The 22,829-nt window shown below is 34.6% G+C and overlaps 1 protein-coding gene across 2 annotated transcripts; it reads left to right on the top strand.

Annotated features, from left to right (window-relative positions):
• The first annotated feature begins 2,352 nt into the window (after nucleotides 1-2,352).
• Nucleotides 2,353-22,552, top strand: LOC124173028. Of its 2 annotated transcripts, XM_046552555.1 has the most exons (6): nucleotides 2,353-2,421; nucleotides 3,722-3,768; nucleotides 10,072-10,151; nucleotides 13,968-14,047; nucleotides 18,169-19,625; nucleotides 20,414-22,552. In XM_046552555.1, exons 5-6 carry the CDS (start codon nucleotides 18,309-18,311, stop codon nucleotides 20,417-20,419), a joined length of 1,323 nt encoding a protein of 440 aa, XP_046408511.1. In that variant the 5' UTR covers nucleotides 2,353-2,421; nucleotides 3,722-3,768; nucleotides 10,072-10,151; nucleotides 13,968-14,047; nucleotides 18,169-18,308; the 3' UTR covers nucleotides 20,420-22,552. The 2 variants fall into 2 exon arrangements, with proteins under 2 accessions (XP_046408511.1, XP_046408512.1); XM_046552556.1 differs by lacking the exon at nucleotides 13,968-14,047.
• Nucleotides 22,553-22,829: the final 277 nt, after the last annotated feature.

Below are 22,829 nucleotides of genomic sequence, written 5' to 3'. Positions count from 1 at the left end.
TAGACTTTAATAATTACAAATAATTTGGGCTAAAGCATTAGTGGCTAATGATACCACCTATGTATCAATATTCTTATTAATGTTACTAAAACATGCCTTAGCCCTTTTCCTTGTTCGTTCAATCTTTCGTACGTTGTAATCTAGCAGTGTGGAGTGTAATGCTTTCAGAAGCACATGTGCAGTGGAGCTGGTGAGAGCTGTACGATGACAGGGCTAAAGAGGATGTTGAAGGGTTAGACAACATGAATGTTTTGCAGGCAGTCGCTATTACCCAAATGTACCTTTCACCCTTGCCTACTCATACAATTTCGTCACAGGAAAAAGGTAATAATGACTTCATCCCTCTTGTTTGCCCTTCTCTCTCCATCCTCTTTTCTGGATTGTCTTCGTAAACCCTTTGTACACCTTCCGTGGGAGTTTCCCATCCTGACCAGGCAGCATTGCTGCCTACCACTGACTTGCCTCTTCTGCCTATCATCAGACAACTCTCGTTGGCTCAACTTTAGGAATGATCCGTGATAAAATTACGTACATTATATGGCTAATTAATTACATTATTTGGAATGCATAAAATTTTCATTGTTTTCAAACAATAGAAGTGGGGAAATCTCAGTTGAACAATTTGTGGGAGACTTTTTTTTTTCAGAGATTCACTTATTCCTTGCTGTTCCTTATGGTTGATTAACCATTTTATTTTGCAATATTTTCAGCTTTTCTGAAAGGCATCACATGTAACTAAAACTTTATTGCTTCTCATAGTAGAAGGTTAATCTATTTTTTATGTAATAAGTTTCAGGGTGTAGTACTCCCTCATGACTATATCATGTGTAGGATTTGCTCTTAAATCACTATGGGATGTAGACTGTTTAGATGCAGCAGCAATTAAGTTGGTAATTAATTAATCTTTGGTCATTATAAGGATGTTGGATCAGAAGCAGGATCATGGTTATTTCCTTCTGATAATCAGTACCATCGATGCTTTATTCTGTCGAATGCTTATCATTTATAAATTTTAAATTAACATTGGCGATTTCAAATCCTTGACCAAATTTAGTTGTATTAATGATTAAACATTTTCAATTTAAAGTGCTAATCTGATAACTTGAGTGAATGCAATGTGTAGGTCTGACATCATGCCCTAAGTCCACAGTGAAAGGCAGGAGCGGTAAAAAGGAGAGAATTTGTGCATCTATAGGTATTGCAAGGTTGTAAGGGAATACTTTTCATAAGGGGGATAAATGGATGCAACCTCACCCTAGTGAAAATCTCCATAGGATTTCTTTGTCCTTTAGTAATTTGACAATGGGAAATGATTGTTCCTATAGGAAAATTTTAGGTTCCTATGGGAAAATAAAATTTTCCTGTAGGAACATAAAAATTTCCTATAGAAACAAATGTTTCCCATTGTCAAATTACTATTGGAAAAAAAATCCTGCAGATATTTTCACTAGGGTATGCTGAGCATATTTTGGGAGAATGATGGGCATATGTTAAAAACATATGTTGGGCATAATTGGATACCATGCTGAGCATATGTTAAAAACATATGTTGGGCATAAGTGGGTAATATGCTGAGCATATGTTAAAAACATATGTTGAGCATATGTGGAAAATATGCTGAGCATATGTTGAAAACTTGTGTTGAACATATGTTGAGCATATGCCTTGCCGGACATTTACATATGCTCAGCATGTGCTCAAATTATGTTGAACACATCTTACATATGTGTTGAAAATGCCCTGAGCATACTCTGAACACAAATTGTGCTACTAGGGTTGTTATAATATGAGTTCCTTAAAGTACATTTATTGACGTCATTATAAAATGAAATATGGCTCTTGAAATAAATTATTATTTCTTATTTCTTACATCGTGTTCTTATTTCCTGGCGCAAGAGAAAATAAAGGTCACGTAAAATATATTTTGGTCTCCTATTAAACGACATCCTTTTTAATAACAAATTATTTTAATACTTTTCCCGAAACTGAAGAGTATTTTGCCTTCGAAAAAATATTTCAGTGTATATCACCATGTTAGCTAAATACTGCAATGTTTTTTTTTTACGAAATTAATTTCATTGGTGTTATTGTATTCAGTGGAACTTATAGGCTTACTTTAAGGTTGGCTATAAATTTCTCGAAATATAAAATATATTTCTTTTTAATTTAACAGCCAACTTAATTTTAAATGTATTTTAAAAACGTGATATATCATATGTTGTCGTCGCAATAGCCGCATGCATGCCAGCTTAGAAACAAACTGCCGCGCTAACTGCGATTGTTTCCAATCATCGTAATGCGATAATGCCGTCTCTATGCTTTGAGTCTTGACTTGCGTGGTATTATGGGTATTTTGCCACGAGTGCAATGATAGCTTGTTTCCTGCTGAGAGAACGGTAACGAGAAAGTAAAAGTGGTCTGGTACGTTGTTTTTAGGATTCTCTGCATTCTATGTCGCTTTTGAGTTCATTTATCGTCCCTTAGTCCTAGGTGTTTGTAATCTGGATCCCACATTCGTGAGTTTTAATTATCAATGCCATGTAACGAGGCGTAGTGACTTGTGTTGTCAGACTCGGTACTACTCATTTCTAACGTGTTTACTGTTACATAACCTACTTATTTGCTATTGTTTGCAGTTAGTGTTTCATTTATATGTGACTACGTTGTTAAAGCTTGCCTCACTACAGGTTATATTATGATTGCAATGCGGCCCTCGAATACATTCTGGATTTAGGTCACGTATACTACGTGTTGGCGAGTTGATATTCGTTGTTTCAATGTAACTTTGTTGTATTCTACTAATTGGATTTTATACCACACGTTTGATTGTCCTTTGTCCATCATTTATAATCTTATGATTTTTAGGATGTGCTTGAGAGTAAAACGGATAAATTAGGGTTTATATTATTGCTAATAAATTGGGTAGCAGTTTACTTTAAATTATGAGCCATTCCCACATGAAAATAAGTAGCGTGTATTGTGTCAATTCGATTGCAGTCGCTGCGCTTTCTCCCGCCCGTAAGATCGTTAAGAATGCGACATAAGTTTTGAATCCATGACATGGTGAAGATCTGTTGAAAATTAGTATTCGATAAAAGTGTACTGTGAACGCCTTAGGCATATTAAAACTTATGCCGTTGCTGCTGTATTGTCGTGTACTCAATGTGTCAACGAATTTCTACCATTTCTATCGATATTTGCCGGTGTTGTGTCAGTATTATTGTGTAAATGTAATGTGTTAAATGTTGATTTGGTACCGGGATAAATGTGTTGTCACCAATGAAATTCCAGGTGGAGATGGTAGATAGTAGGATGTGCTGTGATTGGGCTATTTTTTTTCTTTTGGTCTTTTAATCTATTCTCTGATAATCGGGAAATGTTTCTATTTTATTCACTGAGATAGGGCTGTAGTCAGTAGGTTTCTGCATATATTATTTTTTTGCTATTTCCTCTGGCCCTCGATATGAAAAGATGCCCATTATAGACCATAGCTATGTCATTATTTCTATTTCGTTACTTGCTAATTGTACCTTTTAATGTATTGAATGAATATTATTTCGCCCTGGTTGTATTGAAGTTATAACGGCCTTATTTCAACCCTTTCAATGGCTTTTTACGCCTTAAAATTACGTATCTGCATCTGTAGCATTTGTTCATGGAATGGCGAAAAAGTATTCAGCTGCCAATTTGTTAATCTTCATATGTCCAATTTCCTTTCCAGGATTCCGGTCGGAAAACTTTCATTCCAGAACCTCCTTGAGTCTCAAAGTGAGTATTTTGATCAATTTCTTATAATTCTGTCTTCTGCAATAACAGTGTATGAAACTGCTTAATTCCATTTTATGTTATGCCGTTGTCTGTTTTAAATAAGTGGTGTCACCCAATTGGTGTCTCAGTTGTGCTTATCTTGAAAGTTTGTGTCGTCATTTTGATGGACAAGTTAACAAAAACGATGATGATGAAATATTTTGCCTTGAAGCATTTTTTTTTCGGTCGATCGTGCCAGCTATGCGTAGTAATTGTTTGGAAACTGGTTAAGGTGGCAGTTTGTCGTGTATAGCATGTAGGTAATTATTATCATGTTGTCTGAAGGGCAAGTCTTAATTGCGACTATTGTTGTGAGTGTATTATTGTTTTGTATGTGTTTCCTTGGTTTAGGCATGTTTTTATAGCCTTCAATAGCACCATTTGATCTTAAAGTTTTAGAGTAAAATTTATTTACAGGGTTGTAACCGTGTGAATATAAAATGTGTTTCTAACGCTTGAGGTGAATCATACTATTGAAAAATTCATATTCATTGACTAAATGGCTTAGAAAATCTAAAGATTAACATTATTCACATTTTAAGCACTAAATATTTTATTATTTTCATTGGATAATCACCATCTCGTGAGTGGTAATAAACTTGTGTAAGATTGTAGTCCAGTACATGCTCCCGCTTCAGACGCTACAGATTCGTGGTCCACTTTCATTCCTGTCACTACCTACTGGATCACGGTTTGAGCGATTGTGACATTTTATTAGTCATTCGTTTTGCTAGTACAGTCTACATAAAGGAATGGTGTAGCCCCCTGTACTTTACTGGTCAGTAATATAAATGACAAAAAGAATATGGCCCAATATTTATCTATGGGGTACACCTCAAGAAACCTTAGTTATTCATTAAAGCCCAGAAGATTTTTTTCAAATATTTTACTTTCCTTGCTTAAATTATGATTAGCCATCATATCTGATGAAGGAATAAATTTTTTTGTTTGTTTTTTTTAATCTCTAACATTTGCATAGCTTAATCCTATATGTATCTTAAGATACATATTGGCACTTGAGGGATCAACAATGTACATTATCATGTAATTTGATTCATGCACGTTTCCGCTAAATAATTCATTGCTTAAGTCTTCAAGTTGTTTTTTATACTTGAATTTTTATGCATAATATAATATAATTTTGAGCATTAGGTATTATAGTATTATGGTATAAAGTATTATTACGTGAACAATAGACATTAGGATTTTGAAATTTTACTGCAGTATGACCCTTATCTCAGTTTTCTATACCCAAGCCATCCCTGTACAATCGATACATTCAAGTCCCATCTAAAATAGGTGAACTACCATTTTGTATTCCTCATCGTTGTCTGGTAATTTGCCAATAATTGATGGCCTAGGTCTACTCCACCATTGTGAGAATTCTGCGATCGCCACTGGCATTGCATCGTCATTTTTTCTTTTCGGTGACAGAATAATGAGCATCAGGTGCTTTGCGTGATCAGAAGATTACGTCCGATTTTAATAATTCTGTTTTTGTTTTTTTTTGTACTATCGTATCGCAAATTTTCTGTGCTATAGCGACACGAAATTTGTAACTTTTTTTTTTCGCACCACCCTATTCGTCAATGCTCCATTATTAAAACCCAAATGTTACTGGTTTCCCTCTAATACATTGCTTGCAGCTTGTAGCCTTGAGATACTGTACTTTCCCGAATCCACGCGATCGGTCAGTTTGGGGAATAATATTATGCATTCTGTTTGGCAATGCTCAAGATGCAACTCTCAGACTGTATATTAATGTTTATTGATTCTGTATCAAATAGCATAAGAACATGCGGAAGAGTTCATGAATATCACAGTGAAATGCATGAAACTTAACCAAAAATTTAATGCGAATTTCTCCATCAAGAATTCACCGCACCGATAGAAATCTTTGAAGCAGTAACGCAAAATTTTCAACTTACGTAAATTTCGTCTTCCGGAACGCATCTCTTACATAACTCGGGGGATGCTTGTAGCTATGAGTTAAAAATTGAATTTTTAGTGCCACTTGTACCCAGAGGTATCTTTAGATATGCCAAAACTTTACTGATTAGTTTTGTCGTGAGATTGAAAGAAAAATTTATATCTTTTAATAGATAATGCTCCTCATTATTTTAAAATGAAACAAAAACTGGTTTCAGAGAAATCTGATTAATAAGAAAGTTTAATTTTCAGGTGATCATACCGTGGCGATTTCTAAGTAATTCGTAACCAGACATCTGTAAGTGAACGTAACAATTGCAAATATTGGCTCAAATTATCTCATTACCTTGTTAACCAGTTGAAGGCTTTCTTTTTTCATACAACAGAAAGAAATTGCATAAACAACAAACAAGAGAGTATTTAGGAATTTGTATAGTATTACATGTATATAGATATGTCTGGGCTTGAATGGGTTAATATTATATCTCCATTGGACACCATGATGGTATTCTACAACAGCCCGATGCTTGTCCTGAAGAATTTACCCACTGGTTTGCAAATGTTGTAGCACCGAAGGGATAATCTTTAATTATCAGAGCGGATCATGATACATATAAAAGAAGATAATCCCAATCAATAACACTGCTTAAATATCTCATTAGAAAATTTTCAATGAAATGAAAAGTAAGCCTAATTCATGGCACTGGACTATTCTAAAGACCTGTGTGATTTATTTGGTGATATTATTTTTTTGGAAATAATAAATTGTTCATGGTATAATTCTCTTCCAGCCTCTCAAATGCCTCAATGAATAGCAACTTTTTGTAGGCTCAAATGTGATATGAAAAAAATAAGTGATTACATTTTGTGAGATATTATTTCAAACTAAAGAAATCAGTTTCAGTGAGTTGTAAAATTTAATGTTTGAAAACAACGCCAGCATGAAGTTTAAAATTTGTTCCATTAGTCAGTGGTGGCTGGTGGTAATTTATCGTGGGTGGGCATTAACGGAGATACAGGATGATTTATTTATATTATGCTAATTATTATCTATGAGCATCATATGTTGTCGTGATATAATACATAGCACATGCATGACAAACCACTGGTACATTCTGCCCTTAAAACTGCATTAACAGAAGTAATATAAGCATGCAAATGAAAACAATTATTCTAACCATGCCTTTAAAAGTGACGGTAGGTGAAATTCATTCCCTCTGAAAGTCATTGAAACCTTCAATGCCAACCTAGAATACTTTTCAATTGACAACATCGCCAAAGCAGTGAACTGGTCCTCATCCATCTGGCTATGTAAGAATGTTTAAACACCTTTAAGGGTTGAAAAAATCCTGCATGCTTCACTAGTTGTCATAGGAATCGTCGCAAGAATTTTCAGTGGTTTAGTCATTTCACTGAATGTATTTTGAATGTTATTGCCAACCATGAATCCTAGTAGGCAACAACACCCGAGACTTTCCGGAAGTCCTCATGCATGCAAATTTTGAAGCTCAGTCTTCAAGCTTCATTTTCAATTGACTCATTGGTTTTGAAGTTAACAGAGATTTGTGTAGTTTAAAACAATTTTTGTCGTATAAACAATTTGTTTTCTAAAAAGCGTTAATAATAGATCTGGCTTTCATATATCGAAATTTCTAGCTATTGGAACAAAAACTATGAGAATACCTAGCACGTAAAGCGGGGCAACTTGATTTTACGAGCAAAAATGGGAAGTTTTTTAGAAAAAAAATGAAATACAAGAAATACCATGGCGCAAGAAATTTGTTGATGTAAATGAGCCAAAGTAGAAATAAATTCTCTCTCATTTGCTTTTTGTTTTATTGAAATTGATTTCCGCATTTGGACGATAGAACTCCTCAAACTTGGGTGTCTTGCCTTTTTTTACAGACAGTAGGATCCTGGGCACAGGTAGTGTAGGCAGCTGCTACACTACCTGTGAGTAACTCAATAAACATGTGCGAGCCCACTCGCGTCGTTTCATGAGTCTGCTCCCAGCTTCCATTTGAACAGCACATTCCCCCTGCTTACCTCGTCCCGACCGAGCCCCCTCAAGCAATCGCATCGACCGAATTTGCACCTGGCACGATGCCAAGGGATAACATACTTGCAGAGTGGTGAATTTGCCAAGGAGATAGCTGTTGCATTCAGAGCTTCATATCACATCTATAAGTGGACTGGATTTTATTCTTCTCGTAGTAAAGGAAAAGTTACATTTCTTATTTCATTCATCTTTGGGTGTGCGCTTGCTAGCATGTGTATATACACATGCCACTTCCGCCATTAGTTATCAACTTGAAATTTGCTAATGAATATCAGGTGATTGATCTTGGAGATCATAACATGATGATTTTTTCCAGCGTAGCATTGTTCAAAAGAATTATTCACTTTTCTCAAACCAGCTACATTACTGTTTCCTCTCTCCATTTTCTGTTGTGTGTTCTATTACATCGCTCTTCTTACGTCTATTTATACTAAGGTTTGCTTATACTTTGGCATTTTGTGATCGAATGAGGTATGACAATGAGACAAGTGTTAAAAATCTACTGTAGCGTTGATGAAAGATACCTTTGATTGCCCATTGCTTCAATCATTGATTTTATCTTGAAACAATTTTCCTAGTGAAATATTTTCAGACCGAGTCACACATACCTATACATGCTATTCTTTCAATTGCAGAAGTAGCCTTGTATTTTTTTAAATCTTTTTGCACAACTAAATTAGTGTCTTCATGCGTTAAGGTGACTATTGAGGTATAATGTAGGTGAAGCCTGTCATGATTCATTCCAATCCACGTACTTTAAATTAAAAATTTACCTTGGGGCCAATGGTCTAAAATTCATGGAGGCCCCTGTAAAAACCAGCATCAACACCTGGGATTTGGTTTAAGAAATTGTGTGTGCAGTACAACTTTTTTTTTCTAAATTGGTTAATTTTAATTTTCAATTTTTTTTATCAAGTTATAGATGTCCAAGAAATATTTAAAATGGTCATTATGCAACCACTTTGACACTGAGTGTCATGATGGCTTCGCTTGGCAAAATTTTCAGATCTGAGCAAAATTAAAATTTTTACCTTCGGGCTGAATGTGTTAAGAGGAAACATTAATTTTATGTCTTTAATGTGGTGATATTAATGATGATACTAGAATGTTAAAAACGTCTTTTTTTGCATTGGTTTCTTATTTTTCTCTAAATTGCATGTCATATATATATATATAAAGTTGATAATGAAGTGTATTTTAAATTTTGTAATTGTTTGAAAATCCCAAAAATGTATCAATTTTTACGAGTCATTTCTTTTCAACCAAGATAAGTGCTTAAAGCACTATGGGTGACAGTTATTATTTACTCAAATTGTAAATTTACTTTAATTAACTTTCATCTGAAGATTTTCACAGCTTCTTTTACCTATGTTGGTGGTGGTTCTCGGGTATTGGTATGTAGAAAACATTTTCACTCAACGTTTCACTCCTCCTACTGGGAGCGTTTTCAAGAGAATCAAATTTCTCTTGATAACACTCCCAGTAGGAGGTGTGAAAATGTTTTCTACAAAGCAATACCGGAGAACCACCACCAACATACTTTAATTAACACCAATATTATTGACTTTAATAAAAAAATACTATTTAACATGAAAATGTTGCACATTCGAGGGAGTAAGCATCTCAAGAAAGCCAATGTTTAACAAATCAGAAATTGTCAACCATATGAAGAAGATTTTTCTATTTACTATTTTCTATCCATCAAATACTATCATTTTTAAAAAGAAACAAATTTACATAGAAAATTTAACATTTATAAAAATTTACAATAATAGTTGGAATACAATGTAATATGTTATCAAGGAGTCCTAAGTGGTGTTGGGTGATATTGTGGGTGCCAGTGTGGGTAAAATCTACGCTACTCTCGGAAGAGGAGGGGTGCTAGCTTGAGGGTAGGAATAAGTTAACTTAAGTTAATTGATCCTCCAAAGTAGGTGGCGACGGACAACTTGCTACTCAGTGGCTTGTAAACCTGTCTGAGTTTCGGAGGAGGATGGGCAGAAGGACAGGATGTGTGAAATACATGAAGAATTTGGAGGTAGAACTATCTTAGATACTCAGGCTCTCGCCAACGTTGAAGAAGGCAAAACAGCAAAGTCTGGCTCCCAAAACTCCCGACACCAAGTGACTACCTGTAGTCTCCAGTTGGTCTACCTACTGCAGGGTCTTCAGTGGTTGTCTTCCTCCCCTCCTGCAAAGGCCTCCACTGCAGTCTACTGAAGTAATTAAAAAAAATATTTGTGGCACTAACAAAAGTAATTTATTTTATGCTCCAGGATTGCCTCTTCTGTACTGGGAATTGGAAAGTGAAGGAAGGAGTGATTACCCATTCTAACCACATTGTGTAACCTATTTGGTAAGTAGGAAGTTGGGAATGCATTTAATCTATGCTTTTCCACGAATTATTCAGTATTGTGTGACTTCCTTGCTTGAAAGATGCAAGCCTACCAAGAACCAGATTTTATCTAATGAACTAAACAAACTGAGTTTGAATGTAATTTATTGTAAGAATGGATAGCAAATATTTCTTGTGTTACATCTATAAAAAAATTTTGCCATGGTATACTTCGTTCTTATTTCCAAGTTTACACACTTTCTGAAAGCTTTTCCGAAACTAATTAAAACAAAATCTCCATTTTTCTATTCATCAAGAAATAGTAATATCGCAACGTTTGTGTGTACGAAATAGCTTTTGGTCACTTGAGGCAGTGTCAGAGGCCAACATTTGTCAGCTATAATGAGCTGATTATTTTTTGCTTTTGTTGTAAATGGAGTTTTGAAACATACCATTTGTCATGCGGTCTGAGAGACCACTGCGTTTTTAAAATTATGAATGCTTTCAAAATGACTTTTTATGCCAATAATTCCTGTTATCTTCATATTTTTTATGCTACAGATATCAAAGTCTCGAAAACTAATGCTTTTATTTTTTATTTCGGTTAATATCCAACTGAATTCAATTAATGGTGTGTGAGACCACACGCCACTCATGCGAAATGCATCGAGGAAAGGAATGAACGAAATATGTTCAATTTTTTCCAATTAATTACCCATTTCAATTTAATATTTATGTCTATATTTTTAAACATGGCAAAATGTTGAATATTATAGGGTGTTTTCGACATCAGTTTTTATTCTGTTTCAAAGAGCTGTTTATGCCATAGAATTGACCCATATAATTGATGCGTGATATCAAATATAAATATATGAATACCTCAGCAGTTAAAAACATAAAACTAAGCAAGAAAAATGGCTTGAAATGTGTCATAATTTATGTAAAAAAACAATATATCATTATTTATGCTGTCATTTAAGAGTTCTCTCCGGTCTCAGAGCTTTCTTCGAGAGTACACAATCTTTAGGCAAGAACAAGGTTTTACTCGTACTATTACTGCTCCATTTAAGATCTGGTTTTGAATTCCAAATATCCACGAGATCACATGTACAGAAAACTGGTTTGCATGAAAACTTCAAAACCACTGCGCGACATCAGAAATCAAAATTTTCAAGGCACCACGCCTCATAGTCGCATGTTGCCCGGGTTACAACTGCTGTAGGACGTGCATCAGTGAACACGTAGCGCAATTGCACACTGTGAGGATTCAAAAACGGGAACACAGTGCTCTCGTAAATGCAGCTAGTATGTGGTCACTTGCGTTTTATTCTATAGATTTTAGTTTATATTTTCTCGTGGTGATAATAATCCTGGTGTGTCCTACCATTCAAATGCAGTGATTCTGGTGGTTTTGCATCCGATTTAAATTTTCATAAAGATTGCTGAGAACCACTGAGCGAGAGTGAAATTTGTGCACGGAAATACCGTAGCCGTATTATTTGGAGTGTGCTGTTATTTCAATTTCTTAATTTAAGTATTCATGGTAACATTTTATAAAAGCCTTCTGTTATTTTGATGAGAGAAAATATTGGACAGGCAGTCTTACTAATATTGATAGAAAATATTTTTACTAATTTTTCCTTATCAAAGATAAGTGGGAGATTCATCCCCCAAAAAGGCTTTCTCTCCATCATGTGTGTCCTTTTTTACCATGGAATTACTGAACACATTCTGTGCTCACCATTTTTTAAAGAAAATGCTCAGTGGCTGACATTTTGGCAAAAAGTTTTATTTTTTATTATTATTGTAGCAACGTGATCTTATGAGTTGTGATTCTTGGTACATGTATTTACTATTTTTCCCAAAAGTAACCCACCATTTATTAAAAAATTTAAATTAAAATTTTCCAAGTATCCTGTCAATCTTATGATACCTTGCCGCAATACATGTATATGATTCTGATATTTCTTTGCTTTTTGTCAGTACTGCAGCAAAAACCCGTTTAGACCTAATCATTTTCTTGAAAACTAATGAAGATAGTAATCCAGCTAATGTTAATTTTTCAATCTGGAAATTTTACATATGAAAACAATTTTAAATTTTTAATTGCGCTGAAGAAAATATAATAAATATTACCAATATTTCTGGCAAAAGTGGTGTTCCCTATCATGGATAATGCGACTGAGCAATTTGATAAGCTCTGGGAAAATTTTGTGATGGCATGCATAGGTTAATTAATAAAAAGGAAAATTTATATAAAAGAAGAATTATATTGATGAAACATCGTCAGACAAATCAGAAATTGTCAACCAAAAGAAAGATTTTTCTATTTACTATTTATATTGCATCAAATAATATCATTTTGAAAATACACAAATTTACACATAAAATTAAGAAGATAAAAATTTTATAAAACAATTTTATCCAGCTGTGTAAATAATTTTCTCCATAACCAATTCTTGTGATACTCCAGAAAACACTCAAGACATAATCATGGCTCAGCCAGGCAGGTGGGGCAATTATATGAAGTGTCCTAGCAGACATTCTTCTTGAAGTGCTTCTCTCTTGTTTTAGTCTTTTCTGTCTTTGTCTTTTAGTCGGGGAAATGCCTTGATAAGCCGTTGGTTTTGAATGAGGTGTGCTGGGATGATGGTTGTCTCTTCAAGGGAGCTGGAGTTTTAGATATTGTTAAAAGTGATTCTAAAATTTGAATTCAAAAGTTGATAGAAGGAATTTTCAAAAAATATTCTGAGAATAAAAAGTAACGGTTCAGCAACAGTAAGATTAGTACGTGGATTCCCAAAATTTTGTACCATGTAATGGATTTCCTTTCAGTGGGATAGGAAGACCTATTTTGATCCCAATTATCGATGCCATTCACATAATTGTTGTATTCAATCACTTCCTGTAGCTTTCTTGGTGTGCAACCAAGGACATGAGATAATTAAAAATAAACTTTTTTATTATATACTAGAGGACACAATAAACTTCAAATCATCTTCGTATATCAAACTATGTATAGAAAAATCATTTGATCTTCGTTCGTCTCGCCAACATCCGAAAACGGCTAAAGCGACCTTCTTCTCTCAACCACAGCACGGATTATCTTGTCATTATGTTATAAATAACTATACCCACATATAGGTACCTACCAACAATTTCTTTGGTTGGTACTGTTTATAGGTTATCACAATTAAATTCGGTTTTTTAATAGAACATGCTGATGTTTGGATTTAAATCGTTGCTCTCCTGAAGAAGCGTTTGAAGTTATTGGGCCAATAGTTCGCGTCATTATTTGATTGTGAGCACAACGCTTGTCAGCTTTCTTATATGGATTACCCATGGGGTAGAGGCTAGCCTGTGTTCAGCTCAAAGTCCATTGCCTTCATCTTCATCTGGTGATCCCATATCTCAGTAATCTTGCAAAGAATCGCAACCAACCCGAGAAAAAATGTTAAATAGATATTTATCCTTCTTATCCATTATGTTCAGTCGAGAAAATGGCAATAATTTTTGCCCAAGCGATGACTAACAATGTAGTAAATTGGCAATACCTACTCCTCCATTTTTTATGAGTCCCTAAAGATTAGATAAGCCCATTCTCTGTGCGTGTAAAGGCCATTTCCTAAGTCATGGGATGAGCAGAACTTGTGCGAGTTGTATCTTGCGAATTGATCTGCCATATTTTCTTCAACACCTGTTATCTGAAAAGTAGTTGTCCATCATATTGGATTGTAATTTCTGCAAGTTAAAAAAGGCATTAAAGAAAGATTTGCTTCATACGAGTATAATAGTTTTCCCATTTCAGTAATAGAAGTAATTTATTTTATGTTTCAGGATTGCCTTCTCTGTACTGGAAATAGTGGAGCCGAGGAAGGAGCGAATATCTATTTCAACCAGATTGCCTAACCTATTGGGTAAGTATTTGCAAAAGCATCTAATCGAAGCTTTTTTTTATGAATTATCCATTACTGCATGATTGCCTTACTTTAAATAAGCATGCCATTCAAGTGCAACATTTTATCTAATACAATCGACCAACTTAGTTTGAATATAATGTATGATAAGAATGGATAGTAAATATTTCTCTTGTTATATCCAAAAAACGTTTTTTGCCACAGTTTACCGTGTACTAATTCCATAGCTGAAAAACACTACTACGAAAATCTATTTCAAATGAAATCCACCACTTCCTTTTCCATGGGACGTAGTCCTATCGCAAAATAATATGTACAAAATGGCTTTTTAATTACCTTAATCAGAGGCCGGCATGAGTCAGTTCTTATGAGCTGATTATTTACTGCTTTTGTTTAAAATGACGTTAAAATCTATGAGATACTCTCATCTTACCATCGAGATTATCTAAACTTTCATTTTTCAAACAAAGGGTGATTAAATACATGTTTTAGAAAGGCCATCTGTTTCTGTAAAAATGAGGACAATGTTCAAGATTATTATTGATACATACAACTCATTTAAATATTCTAATAATATTTCCAGAGAAAATAGGCAAGAAAAGTGAAAAAAGGAAAAGCACGTCCTGAAAAGGCATTAGTCCCCATTTTACTATATAATTTCTTTAGAGATGCAGACAATGCAATATTTTCCTAACAACCAAAACGAAACAGTACGAACTGAAATAATTAAATCTCGAAAATGGACTTGCGTGTATTCCAAAGTCTGGCTGAATATTGCGAAGTCTTGCAAGTGTGACATCCAACGTTTTTTTTTTCATTATATCCCAGGTAGCACAAAGTAAAGGAGTTATCTGTTTCTAGTGATTCTCTTACGGAAAAATTGACAAACAGCTTATCATAAGCTAAGGAGCTCATAAGAGGCAAGGGTAAGATTTTAGAGAAGAATAGGTAAGAAATTCTGTCAATGAGTCTTTATGAGAGCTTAACTACTGGTAACAGATTTTCCCGTAGATAGAAAAAATTAATAACTGCAAGGGACTGGCTGGTGAAGATAATAAGCATAATAAAAGTACATTTTTCTTGCGGCGAAAAGAAAATAATGCACTATTATGCAATGCAATGTCACTATTCGTGTGAAATTGTGTTTTTCTTCCGTCTGTCCTTTCTTTTGTCTGCTGTTTCGCCATCAGTGCATAAACGTGAATGATTTTCAAATTATGGACATTTAATGTTATTTCTACTCATATTATAGAAGTGCCAAGAATGGAAATAATATTCTTATTCGTAAATCCCTTAATGAATACTCTAAATCGATAGAATAATCTACGGAAGTGCTGAAAGTTTGGCATCCAAGTTGTCATTACTCTGGATGTTTGTCAGCCTGGCCGTAAGTAACCCATAACAAGCTTACTTGATAAGCGCCTTCCGTATTTATTCCTTTCACCTTATCTCAGTGGTTTATAATGTGCTAGGTGGGATGCAATTAGCACAATCCCAAATACCCTGAAAACAATATGCTGAGTTTGAAAGTTAAAGATACGATCTTCAGTGAGCTACTCTTCAAGGTGAGGTGATAGTACAATTCTGAAAGAGGATAAGACTATTTAGAAATCACCGTTACCATGGGGTGAGGTCCAAATAACACTACATTCGCTACATTGCGATCTCGAGGAAAGTGCTCCGGAGCTGCGGTCGACAGGCGATATGTTCGGCACGAGAATGTCTTTCCGAAGCGGTCAAGATTAAAGTCAAAACGGCGGAATGAACTAAGGCAGGCTAGCTGGATTACGAGATGAAGGAGATTGTTTCAATTGTGACAAGAGGCAATCAAGGCCATTGTATATTAATGGTTGTTGTCGAATATAATTAGAATAAACTTTATTTGGAAGTTTGTGGTTCCACAAAGTAAAACAAGGAACTTGGGGCTCATTTCTCTCGCCTAACCCCACATACCTCTTCCTTTATAAACTCATTACCTTACTAAGGAGAAATGTGGGTGATCTACAGTTATAAACTTGTAATATATTCACTTAATATGACTAGCGACTATTATAAAACTTTTATCTGTTGTCTTTATTTCATATATCGTATTTTTCCTTCATGTTTATGGCATGATCTGATGTGCCTAAATATGTTCTTATAATCGTTGCTAGTGCTACATGCCCTTTTAATAGTTATGTTGCCTTCTGTGTTTAAAGGACGCTTCCAGAGGCATTTGAGTGTATTTTGGGGGAGATAGAGCTCGCTTTACATTCATTTAAATCACAGTTAAATTAATATCCTACCTGTGAATGCCAGTGTCTTCTTGCAATTGGGATTATGAACAACATACGACAATTAATGTACCAAAATATTCTCTTTATTGTTAATATGATATTTTATGATTGATACTCAATCCAAAACAAACGCAATGATAACCAGGTTAAAAAACTTGTCTTTTTGTTTTCAAAGAATCAGGGGGCACGTGAACCTGTACCCCTCCCCAATATCCCCATCTGTACTCTAGTCATCTGAGCGTTGTTCAGCCAACAAATTTTACCCCTTAATTGATGACAGAATAGTTTATTCTTATTCTTATTTCATGTAAAAATATTCAACGTGTGCTAAGTGAAAGATAGAAAAGTTATGCTCCAACATAATATGAGGCCACCTCTAATATATGTGTAGACTTATTTTTTGCTGAAGAAATTGGACGAGATCGTGTAGGTGAGTAGGGCCATTATCGTGGAGAATTTAAATCACAATTAATGCCATAAAAATAAGATAAGTGAAGTATTGAACGATGTTGTCCATTTGAGCCAATTTTGTTTCAATTTATGTACACTAAGTCAATGGCGATGAGAAATATCCAATAGAGGTTAATAGGATATCAGGGGGAGATAAGAAGTGGACGGGAGGAGTATACAAGGAAGATTAGCAGGGGTGTGGTGCGGGGTGATTGGGGCCCTCGGCTGGGGCTCAAGATAGGGCCCATCTTAACCGGGGAGCCCTGCCTTGGAATACCTGGGAAATCCCTTGCGTGGAAATGGATTTTGACGCCATTCCGCTTCTTAAAATCCTTATAAAAGTTCATGAAAAGTACAATTTTGTAAGATATAGTAGTGTGAAAAGTGGAAATTTCACAGCTTATGAAATTCAATAATGTAGAAGTGCTGTTTTTTCTCAACCTCCGATGAACTGGAGACGAAGGAACTGAAGACGAAGTGGTGGATTAAAAATTTGGTAGTCCAATGATTAAGATAAGTAGCATAATTTAAGTGATGGTGTATATGGGGAAGGCAATTGAGAGCTAAGGTAATTTGCATTTCTAAGAGAAGAGGAGGAAAGGAGGAGGAAAATCTGGCGTAAGCATGCTTTCAATTTATGGCACAAAGGGGAATAAGACAGCGTTTCATTAAATGGACAAATTATTTTACTTGAATTGCCCTCCAGAAAGAAACGGAGCAAATATTGATAATTATATGATGTATTTCTATCCATGCCGGTATCTGCTATTAAGTTGTTACTCAGAAACATTTTTTTATTTGAATACAAGAGGGCAGCACTTTTCCACAACATTTCAATGCGTATGATGCGTTTCAGCTCACAGTCATCATCTGGTACAAGAATTGTACATTAAATTCTGTGGAAAGTGATACCTTCTCTAATTTAAATATTTCGAACTTCCACCATGTAGCACCTGCATCTGTTGATTTTCATCTATTGTTCTTATTTCTTTTTTCTGTTTTTTCAGCAGCCTATTTTCCCATATAATCATGTCACCTAATAGATTTTCGAGCATTTCATCTATATTTTCATTCTAACCCCACTTCCCTCTTTATTATAGGTTTGGTAATAAACGATCAGTATTCCTGCTTGGTAGAAAACTGTCCCGACATTTTCAGTGTAGCTGTATCTATTTCTGTCTCCAGCTGAATTGTTCTTTCCTCATAAAAACAATGGTTGTGAGTGATTGAAGTTTAAAAAAATGCCATTCCAGATCATTTTCCTATTTATTCTGGGTTGCATAGTAAGCCAGATATTTTTTCTCAAGTCACGCTTATGCTTTAGTTTTTATGTTCCCACTCTGCTATTGACAACTTTTAAGGTAATAATTTGAAATTCATTCTTTTTCTTTGCAGTCAACATTTCATCCTTTCATAGCAACATTGAGATCGTGTTACTCCTCGCTGACCAACGCCACCACGCCTGATTCCCATTGGAAACTCCCTGTATTCTGAATCCAACATTTTTAAAGTAATTATTTCATTCTTTCGAAATAATGGCAAGGAACATTTCTGCTAGCTGCGCTGAGCAATTTGTTGAGGAGAGGCTTTTAAATGGATTGTTTACTGGTCCATTGCTTCAGCATAAAGAGCTGTTGAACATGTTGGAAGATGTTGATGTTCGGTACATGCGGCAAAAAACACTTTTGCATGTTGGTGTGGGACTTGGAAAAACTGACTGGGTGGAGGAGTTATTAGCAAGAGGGGCCGACACAGACATTACAAATGACAGTCAACAGAATGCATTGTCTTCGGCTGAGGAGATGGTGCGGCAGTTCCCTGATGATGTACAACGCTCAAAAGTTCTGAATTTGGTTATGTTGGTTCACAGGAGGGACCAAGTTATTTTGCGTCGTCTGAAAGCATCTTCGAGTAGGAGCACTGATCATGTGACACCCGTGGCTAGCCCAGAATATGATATTGCGTCTCTCAAGTCCTCTGTGGACTCATTGAGGCGAGAGATGAAATCTCTTGTGCGACAGCTGAGCTCATCGCTGGAGGAACTGAAAGCGCAAGTGTGTGGACGCGATGCACTGTTGGGTTGTCTAGAAGAATCCGTGACGTCAACAGCTGAGGATGTGACGTGTATCAAGTGTGGTCTTATTGGGGAGGCATCTTTAAGTCAACCTACATGCGATCCGGCCAGATCAAGGCAGGAGTGCATAGACGCCATGATGCGAAAGACTAGGATAGTGTATGGAAGTGGAGTTAGTGATATGCGTAGATTGTATGAGAGACTGTATGATGAAGATGAAATCACTGCTTGCATAATTAAATATTTGGGTGGGAATGATCGGGTGAAGGTGATGTTGGACAGAGATTCTAATGACATTGGAAGGATGAAGGAGAAGGTTGTAGATTTGGATGGGAATCAGTTTATTGGGAGTGAATGGTGTTCATTTTGTGATTTTGAGAGTGAAACTGTCTATTTGGGTGCAAAGAATTGTTCTGGTGAGAGTGAGGATTGTTCTTATATAGTTCGGGCCCTCTCACAATTATCCTTGAAATTAGTTTTTGATAATGAGGGGAGGCCATATAGCAGGGGAGATGTTGAACGAGAGCGTCAGTGGATGACGGCTGTAGAGGAGTTGAAGGAGAAAATGAAGAGGGGAGAGGAAATAGAATGGGGTATCAGAAATGCATTGTTTAGAAAGACACTGAAGGCAAAGGTATGTTGGATGGCTGCAGCTGTCCCTTATAATATCGTTAATCATGGATCCACAGAAGGAAGAGCTATTCTGCAACAACAAGCCCCTCTCCTCTTCTCTTTATATTCTAACAATGTGATGGGAACACTTCTAGCCAGTGCAAAGGTGGGTCTTATGTCTATTTCTCACGCTTTTATCATTTATGGTCTTAATTAAAACATTCAAATCATTATATGAAGCTGTATTAGCAGGTTAATCGGTAATTAATAAATGTAAATATAAACAAAGTTTTGAATATTGAAAGATTAGTTCGTAAGTTAATTTTCCAAGATTTCCCAAAAGTGGGCAACTCATTGGTTTGGCATGTAAAGGTGAAATGAAACTTCTGGTACATTGGATGCGTAATCCTTAGTTGATCCTCTCATGTGTTCTATGAGTAGTTTGATTTTATGAGAGTGGGGTTTTTTAATAGTAAAATATTTAAATGCAATTTATTTTAGTCAAACATTCTACTTCTCGATATTCTGAGATGCAGAATTCTTATTAAAAGATAACATGTATTGAAGATTTTATATGTCATAAGTTTAAGAAAGTGACTTCAAAACTAACAAACTAATGTAATGGATAAATATCAAAGTGTAAAATAAAATAATATAAGGGAATTGAAGAGTGCCTATATTCAAATCCATGATATATCAATCCAGTGATTCATATGTGAATTCCAAACAATAGTGAAAGTGTTCCAATATTTTTACTTATAAAATAAATGATTCTTGTAGAAAATGAGTTTGTTGGAAGATATTTGATAATTATTGGTTATAAATACTGCCATTACATTCTTGTAACAGGAGGTAATATTTTATCTCACAATGAACATTGAAGTAATTTTGATATTACATTTTCCTTGTGATTGCACTACTTTTCATTCAATTAATTTATATTTTTTGTTTCAGAGATGAATTTGGCCTGATATACTTTGGAGATTGTGATGGAGCCAGTCCTGAAGATGAGATTTTGTTCATATTCATTTATTTTCTTTGAGCCTCACAGATTTTATTGGGTTAATTGAATTACTTATGTATTTAGTGCAATTGTTAGACCTATTTTATGATTATACTCAGACATTCATGTTGATTTCATGTTTGCTACATGGCACTTTTACATTCGGTAGGTAATCACATTTTGAAATGCATGTTGTTTTAATCTTGTGGACACATAATTTAGTCAGTCTTTTCCTAGTCATGCCGTTGGGATATTTGTATTTTTGATAATACCTATATAACTTTGAATCTCGTTTGCGCTATTAGTAAATGGAAGGAATGTACCATTTTGGCTTACCAATGTAATCCTACAATTTAGCTGAAAGCCATCGTGCCAAGAAATCTATTTGTAACATTGCTGCTCTTTCCTATTTGTTAGAACTACATTTTGCCGGATGTACTCATGTTTGTGTACCCCTTTGGTGGACATTAGTTTGTTTTGGTTCATGGCTCTTGCCTTGTTTGACCCATTCACTTGAGAGACATTTCCCTGTAGTTTACAATTACAATGCTATTTGCATAACATTGTGTAGTAGGCGTAACACTATATTCGTCAAAGATTGTTAATTTCAAAGATAATTTTACATTATTTTATAGTATAATTTAAATGTGATGTAGAAAATAAATTTACAATCTTGTCATACTTGACATACAATGGTTAAAATGGGATTTTTTTATTTTAAGTAGTTGGAAGGCATTTAAAAAATGTCGTAATTAAGTAATTAGGTTCTTAAATTCATTTTCCTACATTTTTGTGACCTGAGTCCATTTTTATTCTAGTTGTTTTTTTTCAAATTTTCACTGACGTTAGAGAAGATCATTGCAATCATTCATGCACATTTATATGTCCAACAGTCCTTTGTATAGTATTCAGTTGACTGGAAATAGGCATTTACTTATTAATAAGCACAAGTAAATGTCTCCTAATCCTCAGGATTGCTGCTTGGTTTTCAAGGATTTAAGGGAATATAATGGTTATACCTGTAACCAGTTATCTTTATAAAAAATATAGCTATTCCTATTTCATGCCTTTGTGAGGCCTCCTTCTTTGGGTTTCATTGTATATCTAGGGCATATTTTTTTAAAAGGCTCTTTATTTGTCCAATCTTCCATTTGATAAATGGGTTTGGGTTTTTTTATTACTTTTTATGTTTCACAATTTATTTTATCTCTATTTTCGGCATTAGTATTTATTACTCATTCGTTTCTGTAATTATATTATTTGTTAAACAATATCTATCCTCTCTCTGCTACCTGGGGGTAACAGAAATGTGGTTCATATGATGTGTAGTTTTTTTCAAGAAAAATCTATTTACAATAATTGATTTTTCTAAGGTATTCCTGAATTTTACCTGTGCTAAACCACTACAGTTGGTAAGACAAGATTAACCATCCAGATTTTGTAAATATGTTCCATTAGATATAAATATAATATAATTATTTCATTTGCTAATCTGCAGTAGTGTCATTACATGTGAATTAAAAAAAATATTTAATAATCATGTCTGATGGTAAATATTTTACATGTATATTGCTTTATGATTATCACTTGTAATTGATAATATAGGATGCATGCATCTCAATGAAAAAAACTATGCATCTCTGAATAATTCGCTTTTGTATCTGTTGGCTTATCTTTGAAGATGAATGGCAAGATATCCTCACTTAAGGTATTGACTGTTCTCTTTTATTTTACGTTATTTCTCTTCACATTTATTTTTGTTTTTAAAAAAGTCATGATACTATGTGGAAGTTATGTATTTATTTTTTCAATAGTCAAATCAATTATCATGTAGTTGTAAATTTATGCATATTGTTTGTATAATTAAATTACATATGTGGTATCACACTATATTCTGTACAGTTCCGTACAAGGTACATTTGGAGAAATAGCATTTCATTGAATGTTATGTGATTAATCTAGAATTTTTTTAATTTTGCTGCAAACTGTTGTGGAGCTTTAACCAATATTGCACATCATGCTTCATACAGGTAAAATAAATTTTGTATGGCTCAAAGTTTCAGTGATTTATTTTGGTTTGAAATCAGTATCCCATATGGTGTATCAGATTCAATGATGACAATTTTTGTAACAAAGTGCAGGAGGACCTCCTGATGATCACCTCCTATTTGCCATGATGCTTTTTAGTGCTGTGCTCCGTAGCCCACCTTATCCTTGAAATTTTTTAAATCTAATTGCTTATCAAAGGTATTATAAAATTTTTTAAATTTTGCTATGCATATGATAAGAATCCATTTAAAGAGTAAAAATGGTAATTATCCAGCTCAACCCGCTGTTATTGTAACTACATTGCATTTCCTTCCAATC

Source organism: Ischnura elegans (genome assembly GCF_921293095.1).
Source record: "Ischnura elegans chromosome 13 unlocalized genomic scaffold, ioIscEleg1.1 SUPER_13_unloc_4, whole genome shotgun sequence".
In the NCBI taxonomy this organism is placed as follows: domain Eukaryota; kingdom Metazoa; phylum Arthropoda; class Insecta; order Odonata; family Coenagrionidae; genus Ischnura; species Ischnura elegans.
This window is presented reverse-complemented; position numbering and strand designations above follow the sequence as displayed.